Source organism: Microcebus murinus, chromosome 2 (genome assembly GCF_040939455.1).
Source record: "Microcebus murinus isolate Inina chromosome 2, M.murinus_Inina_mat1.0, whole genome shotgun sequence".
NCBI classification, from domain to species: Eukaryota; Metazoa; Chordata; class Mammalia; order Primates; family Cheirogaleidae; genus Microcebus; species Microcebus murinus.
In genome coordinates, this window is record NC_134105.1 from 30,487,752 (window position 1) to 30,495,621 (window position 7,870).

At 58.8% G+C, this 7,870-nt stretch overlaps 1 protein-coding gene across 1 annotated transcript; it reads right to left on the bottom strand.

The window, feature by feature from the left end:
• Positions 1–350: 350 nt before the first annotated feature.
• EDN2 (endothelin 2) lies at positions 351–6,084 on the bottom strand. The gene is made up of 5 exons (XM_012735839.2): positions 5,945–6,084; positions 5,449–5,605; positions 3,873–3,995; positions 2,838–2,936; positions 351–1,043 (listed from the first exon to the last, which is right to left on the bottom strand). Exons 1-5 carry the CDS (start codon positions 6,006–6,008, stop codon positions 950–952), a joined length of 537 nt encoding a protein of 178 aa, XP_012591293.1. The 5' UTR covers positions 6,009–6,084; the 3' UTR covers positions 351–949.
• Positions 6,085–7,870: the final 1,786 nt, after the last annotated feature.

Below are 7,870 nucleotides of genomic sequence, written 5' to 3' on the forward strand. Positions count from 1 at the left end.
CCCGGTGGGACAGGCAGCTGGAGCAGGAGGGGTCCCTGCACCCTCATGGTCTTGGCTTCTTCCAAACATGGTCTAAAGAGAGGCCAGATCATCGGTTACTGTCCTAGTGGGAACGCAGGTCCTGGAACCCTGGCATCACAGCTGCAGGTGGCTGTCTGGGCACATGGCAGGCAAAAAGCCCAGAGAGGGCAGGTTAGTAGCCAGAGATGCCCAGCAAGGGTGGGAGTAGAACCCAGGGCTCCAGCCACTTCCCCTGGGGCCTTTCCTCCCCTTCCTCTGTCCCCGTAGCAGCCCCTTCCTGAGGGGAGCCTCCCACCACCCTCCCTCTCAGCCAAGACGAAATACCAGAGTACCATTTCAGCATTTATTACAAACACAAGGTGACAGGTAAATAATTGAGGGTCTAAAAAAATACATTAAATAAATAATTGGGATTCTCAAAGTTCTTAGAGCAAATACGTTATATACAGATGGGTAAAGCAGAGCAGGTCCTTCTCACCAGGAGTCCCAAGGGTAAGAGGGTACCCTCCTCCCTGGGGAGGGAGGGATGGAGAGGACAGACAGGGCCAGCCGGGACACTGGCTCCTGGAGGACCCATCCAGCCTCCAGGGCTGGCTTAGGCGTGAGTGTCCCTGGCTGCGTGGTCGTTCCTGGTTTGTAGCCCAGTAGACAGGACTGTCCCCAGGACGCAGCCTCCCAATTAACGCGCTCCCACGCAGTTCCTTTCAGCAGGGCTGTGCACCAGCAGCGGCGCTGGGAGGCCGAGGGCTTTTCTGGGCACTGTGACACCACCACGGAGCTGCCTTGAGGGAGGCCAGAGCTTGTGCCAAGCCCCGCAAGTGAGTCCGGCTGGCTGGGACCGAGACCCTGGCCCAGGAAGCAGGCAGAGGGGCTCCTCTCCCCTGTGTCCCCACAGGCTTCCTTCCCAACGTTCCTCCAGCTCACAGCACTATCTCTTCCTCCACCTGGAGTGTGTGGGCCTGGGCCTCCTTGTCGCCTCCTGCTGTCGCTTGGCAAAGTGGATCTTGGCTGCAGAAATATCCCTGGGAATGGAGAAGGGTCAACTTAGCATCTCAGGAGATAGGGACTGTTGAAGAGCTCCCCATGAGAGGCAGGGCTAGTGGGAACGAGACTCCTTGCTCAGATCCCGGGGTCAGAGCAGGCCACGCCCTGAAAACAAGGTCTGCACATCAAGAGCAGGGCAGACCAGGCCTAGAAGCTTCTCTGCCTACAGGGGCTTTGACAAAGCTGATGTTCAACATCAAATGCTGCTGGAATGACCAGACAGCCAAGAACAGCCCCACATTATCTGTGACAATCTGCCCTTCCACTTCCACACCTTTGCTCCTGACATTCCTCCGGGCTGTATACCTTCCCCTCCTTCACCCAAACTCCACCTACTGCAGTTCTACCCATTCCTCAGGGCCCAGCTCAAGGCAGCCCAGCCCAGACAAATATGAGTTCTCACTGCCCTTTGAACCTCGCTGAGACCCTGGACAGGATCCTGGTGTCATCTAGGTAGCCACTTTCTGGCATCAAGAGTTCTAGCCTGGGAACTAGGAGGCTGGCTTTGGTTCCCAGCTGTGGGAACTTGGGCAGGAGTCTCAGCCTCTCTGAGCCCCTTTCCTGGCCTGCACAATAAAAACAGGCCCAGACTGCTGTGAGGATGAACACAAAGTTGGCACAGCAAGTTTTGCATACTATGGAATGTTGTGCATTTGCAAAGTGTATCCTGATTTTTTTTTTTTTGAGACAGAGTCTCGCTCTGTCACCAAGGCTAGAGTGCCATGTCATCATCATAGCTCACAGCAACCTCAAATTCCTGGACTCTAGCGATCCTCTTGCCTCAGCCTCCCAAGTAGCTGGGACTACAGGCATGCGCCACCATGCCTGGCTAATTTTTTTCTATTTTTAGTAGAGACGGGATCTCGCTCTTGCTCAGGCTGGTCTCGAACTCCTGACCTCGAGCCATCCGCCCGCCTCGGCCTCCCAGAGTGCTAGGATTACAGGTACTTTTTTGATTTTTCTCCTATTTTTCTGTTTCTCCCCAAAGACGGGGAACCCTGAATAGCTGAGCCTCTGCCCTGGCCAGCCTGGAGGAGCCCTTGGTGACAGAAGTGGGGACAGCTGACTCTGCTGGAGCTCCCAGGGGTGCCAGGCCCTCCACAACCCACTTCACGTGGATCGGCTAACCTAACCTCGCAACAACCCTGCAAGTTGATGGCACTATTTCGCTGTTCCAAAAACAGGGACCTGAAGCAGAGTGGTTCAGTGACAAGCCTGAGGTCACACAGCTTGTTGGGGGCAGGATTGGGGTTCAGATTACGTGGTCCCTGCTCTAGAGTCCCCTTCAGCCACTCTGCTGCCTGCCCAGATGCAAGTTTCCGTTCTCAAATCAGTTTGTTTGTACAAACATCCATGGGCGCCTGCTGGGTGTCCAGCCTCGGGCTGAGCCACGCTGAGGCTACCAGGGAGGAGACCCAGTCTAGGCAGCGGGAGGTAGTAGGCCAGGCAGTCGGCCCTCTGCACCCCGGCATGTGGGACACGCTTGATTCAGACACAACCTCAACGTGGTCCTTCCCAGCTGTGAGCCCTCAAACCCTCTAAAAAGTCCACTTCCAGGCCGGGTGGAAGCAAAGAGTATAGTGGGTAAGAGCACAGACTCTGGAGTCGGCCAGATGCCACCAAGTACCACGTGACTTTGGGCACGTGGCTTCACCTCTCTGAGACCCAGTTCTCTCAGCTGACCAATGAGGACCCGGTCCTGCCTCTCATGGAGAATAAGGAGAATGTGCCAGGCATACAGGAGGTGCTCAAGCTGTGCAGGGGCCCCTCACCTTAGCTTCTGGAGGAGCTCTCCTGCAGTGGCCCACGTCTTCCCAGTCTGGAGTGCGTCTGCAGGGAACTTGCCGCTTGGGACTGCCCCGGCTTCAGCCCTGAATGAACAGCATTGGGGCCCAAGTGAGGGGCTGTCCAGGGCCCTGAAGCCACCTGGCTGCAGGCCCAGCCCAACCCCCACCTGCCTGGGAGCAGATCCATTTCCATCCCTGTGCACCTGGCACCCTTCCTTTCCCAGGTGGGGTGGGGACTGAGGAAAACTGAGCTACCTGGAATGTGTTCTTAGCTCAGAAATAGTCAGCTGGGTGGCCGGCCTTCCCAGAATTTAGCCACCTGCAGCTGCAGGGGAAACTGAGGCAGGGGCGGAGACACAGCTTGAACCCCATGGGAGGAGTTTCTTGTAAACTTTCATGGGAAACGGAGCTTGGGATTTTGAAGCCAGTTCCTGCTTTCCTGAATACTCCGTGTGGAGGAGGGAAGGAACAGAATCTCCCACCCATTTTACAGATGAGAAAACTGAGGCCCAGGGAAGTTAGGATACTTGGCAAAGCTCCCCCAGCAACTTGCAACTCTGTGACAACCCTGGGACAGTGCCATGGCTTCCCAATCCCCGATGTTATTTCTCCTCCTAGCAAGTTCCAAAGTCCCCTGAGCCTTAGGTTAGAATCCAAAGCCCAGCGGGACTTGGTCTGACAGACCAAAGCTGAAGGCCCAGCCCTCCTTCTGACCAGCTGTGTGGCCAGATAGAACAAGTCCTGTCCCCTCTCTGGACCTGTACCACTTCAGCTGTCACCTGGGAGGACTCCCTCCTCCCCAGCACTGAGAGCAAGAGTACTCTCAGGATCCCCCAGGGCTGGGCAGTGGGAGTGACTGGGGGGTGACTGGTTCCCTGAAAGGACCCCCGGTGGCCTATCGACCCCCAGGACCCTGCGTGCCCGGCCCCTGCTCCTCTGTTGCTTTCCCAGACACTCGCTTCCAGGGCAGGTCCCGGAGAGCAACTAGCCCTGGCCCCTGCAGGCTGGGTGCCCACCTACCAGGGCCTTCGATGGCAGAAGGTGGCACAGGCGGGGTCCCTGATGCTGGAGCACTCACAGCGCCTTGTCAGGGAGCGGCGCCGGCGTCTTGGCGGGTTTCCCAGGCCGTAAGGAGCTGTCTGTCTGTGGGCACGCAGCCAGCAAGGTAGTGATGGGGGGTGGAGAGAGAGACAGAGAGAGGGAGAAAGAGAGAGATTAGATAAGCCACAACCATTGGCAAGCAGGGACCGTCCACACTACACACTGGGACAGCCACCAGGGTGGCAATGAAAAGTGATCAGCCCCTGACTTTAAGAAGTCCCACCGCTACAGTCACAGGCTCCTCTGCAAGTTCTGGGTAGCCCTGGACAAGACCTTTCCCCTCTCTGGGCCGGCTTGGCTCTGTGGGAGCTCCCGGCAGGCATGAGGACAGGATGGAGGGGTGGAACTTGTGGTCCCCTCCCCCAAATTTAGGAACCCGGGAGTCCTCCCAGACAGGAACTCAAGCTGATGGAGCCAGGCTGTCCCCCTGTTCTCAAAGAAGTCTTTCAGCTAGCCCCGGAGGAAGGGAGGACGCTTCATCTCAGAGAATTAAACACACAGGCTCACAGCTAAGCCACCCCCACCTGGTCACCACTTGCCTAGAGGGGTAACAAATGTGCCTTAGAGACTTACAAATGGTGTGTGTGTGCATGTGCGTGTGTGTGTGTGTGTGTGTGTGTGTGTATGTGTCTTTGGGTGGGGTCGATTTCAGATTCAGAGTCTGATCGAGGCGGGCCAGGGGAAGGGCAGGGGCCCCATGGCTGGTTGGACCAGCACCTTCGGGTGACAGAGCTAATTTTAGCCCGTGTGGTTGGAGTTGTAATGACTCCAGGTAGACCCAGCACGCAGGGACTGGCAGCGTTCCCGCCCAGAGCGAGTGTTTGGATGCGGATTAGCTCCACACACGCTTACGTGCCGGGCTTCTCTTGCCTTTTGCAATTTGGGGAAGGGAAAAAAAAATACAAACACAGAAACTTCAGCGTGAGGTATGCAGTAGCCTGGAGGCAGCGGGGGTGCAGGCTGAACAGACAGCACCACCAGGGCTCAGCCGGGTAACACAGGGCAGGTTTCTCACCTGTCATTTGGGGACAACAGCAGTGCCTGCCTCGTGGGGAGGCTGAGGGGCTCATGACAGGATAATGCACACGCCATGCTTGGCACAGGGCCTGGCACAGTGAAGACATGCTGTCATTAATCGTATTATTCTTAGAAGATCATGCAGAGACAGCATGGAAGAGTGGGTGTGAGCTCTGGCATCCACAGAGCGAGGATGGAGCCACTACTTACTCCTTCCTGTGTGACCTTAGGGAAGGTACTTAACCCCTCTGAGCCTCAGTACTCTGATCTGGAAAATGGAGCCAACACTTTCTTAAGAGGCTGTTGTGAGAAGTCTCAGGAGACAGCCCTCCACATGGCTCAGAGAGTCCCCCCATGGGAGCTGAACCAATAACTGGAAACTATTGATACAGTTGAGAGTGGGGCTGTGCCAGAAGTCCCCCAGCATGCCAGCAGCCCCACCCTGGCAGCCCCCGCCTGGATGCCCACGGATGCTCACCCGGGAGTGTTCACCCAGATGATGTCCAGGTGGCAGAAATAGACGCACTCCTTGTCGAGCCAGGAGCTGCAGGAGCAACGGCGAAGCCGCAGGTGGGCGCCTCGGGCATGGGGTGAGGGCTCTGGCTGCTCCAGGGTGGCAGCAGCCTGGCCCTTCCCTGCACACACAGGAGGGAGAGAGAGGCGGAGAGGTGGGTTGGGGCGCCTGGCACAGTCCGGATGGTGGACGCGCTGGCCCCTCCTCCTGCACAATTGAGGAAGTTGGCTCTCTCTTGCTGCTCAGGAGCTCCGGGCCAGCCTGGGGAAGCCCCAGCAGCCCTGCGGCAAGGGCCCGTGGCTGCCCTGCGCCTGGGCACCTCTGCTCTTGCAGAGCCCCCACTGCCCGCCACGGCTGCCGCTGGTCTCCCCAGCTAGCTTGGGGGCACTGCAGCCCCAGGTGGAGACACCCAACGGCCAGACCCGGGGCTGCAGCAGCAGGTGAGGCCAGGGCGGCTCACCTTCGTGCAGGGTCACAAGCAGGGCTAGAGCGACGGAGCACCAGGCAGTGGGCACGGAGACCATAGCGGCGGCGGAGTGTGCAGGCTGGGCTGGAGCAGGGAGTGCCTGTTGCCAGTGTCCCGCTGCTAAGCTGAGCGGAGAGCTCATTGCCTCTGTGCCCTGGCTGCCTCTTATAACACCCAGGCCCCGCCCCTGCTGGCCCAGCCCTGCCCCAGTGCACCGGTGGGCTGGGAGCCAGGGACACCGCCTCCTCCCCGGGCGCCTGGCTCGCCCCAGCTCCCCGGTGAGGGGGGTGGGGTGGGGGAGAGCCTGCTCCTCCCCTGAGCCTGGAGCACCTCTAGGAGTCCTGGGGCTCCCTTGTCGTTCCCAGGGGCCCCTGCCATCCTGCTGCACTTACTCAAGTTGCTCCCGAAGTGCCCTAGCCTCCTGCCCACTCTGTGCCTATCCCACAGGCCTTGCCCAGAGCTAAGCGTTTGGAGGATGGGGGGGTCCCATGAGCAATACTCTCCGCCTCCTTGGAGGAGACCCTGCCACCCATTCTGCCTGCCCACTGCCAACCAGATTAAGGACACCCCTTCGTTGTGTGGGAGGAGGAAGGCCCACTCAAGGCTGTGTGGCCTTGGGCGAGTCACAGCCCTCTCTGGGCCTGCTTCCTTTGGTGAAGGACACAGCTCACGCCTGACCTCTGACCAGCCAGGGCTGCCTCATCCCCACCTCCCCCAGGAATTGCCCCTCCCCGACCACCCTAGGGCCTGGGCAGGAGTTCTGGTCCCTTCCACAAGTCTTCAGCTATGCAGCCATAGCAAGGAGAGCCTTCTTGGGCCTCAGTTTCCTTGTTTGCAACATAAGGCCAAATCGGGGGAGTGCTTAACATGTTGGGCCTACAGGCCCCTGGAGACTGAGCAGGTGCTTCACAGCCCTTTCCAGAAAGATGCCCCTGTGGGCACGCACACAAAGTGGCCCTTGCGTGGCCTCCTGTCCCGCACACGACAGGATGTCTCAGCTCACCGCAGTGGCTACTGTCCGCAAAAGAGGCAAGGCAGCGGGGGCTCCCAGGGGTGGCGCTCCTCCTGGCCCCTCTGCTGGCCCTGGAGCCTTACTGGAGAGGACAACGGCACTCTTTCCTCCCGCCCAGGCCTGACTCAGAGTCCACTTCTGGCCAAAGTCTTCTCGAGGACCCGGTCTCCAGGCGCGACAGGAAAGGCCCTCCCGTTTCTCGGAATTCCCACGGACTCATGGCATTGGGCTTATCTCCTCCGCAGCCTCGAGGGCGCGGACTCCGGAGAAGGCAGGCGCTGCAGCCTGCCCCGCGCGCAGTGGGGGCCGTGAGTGCTCTCCAGAGGTGGCAAGGAAGCTGTAGATCCCTGACCTTGAACTGTGGAACCCAGGCTGCCCAATTTTGACTTCCTCTATTCAGCAGCTCCTTTCTCATCCGACAGTCAGTCATGAAGGGGAAAATCGATGACCCCCGTGAACAGGCAATTTTGCTTCTTTCTGGGGCGTGTCCAGAGCAAGCATGCATGAGCGAGACCCTGGGACACTCGGGCAGAAGCCATGGAGGGCAGTACTGGTCAGCACCGCCCTCCTCCCCTGAGGCTGGGCCGGCTGCAGCAAAAGCAAGAACACACATTTCCTGAGCACCTACTGTGTGCTCCTCCTCAGCACAACCCCAGGAGGCAGCAGTCATGATCCGGGAGTCAGCTCCATGACTGCCCAAGAGGAGGCGCAGGGAGGAGCAGGCCCAGCCAGGGCCATGCTGCAGGCAGGTGGCAGAGCCCAGAGCTTCTCTCCAGCAAACCACAAGTGACTCCCCTTGCGGTGCTCACTGCCCTCCCACATTGCGCCTCTCTAAGAATTTGCAAGAGTATTTCTGGAATGAGGTGCGCAACGCTCCCAGTCATCGCCTCCGAGAGAATATAAACACG

What these genes read in the sequence shown, in the direction of transcription:
- EDN2 (XM_012735839.2), bottom strand. Translation starts at nt 6,008, where the DNA reads ATGGTCTCCGTGCCCACTGCCTGGTGCTCCGTCGCTCTAGCCCTGCTT. An exon ending in TTCTGCCATCGAAGGCCCTG is followed by an intron (nt 2,937 to 3,872) that starts GTAGGTGGGCAC and finishes CTGTTCATTCAG; the next exon opens with GGCTGAAGCCGGGGCAGTCC. An exon ending in GAGCTCCTCCAGAAGCTAAG is followed by an intron (nt 1,044 to 2,837) that starts GTGAGGGGCCCC and finishes CTCCATTCCCAG; the next exon opens with GGATATTTCTGCAGCCAAGA.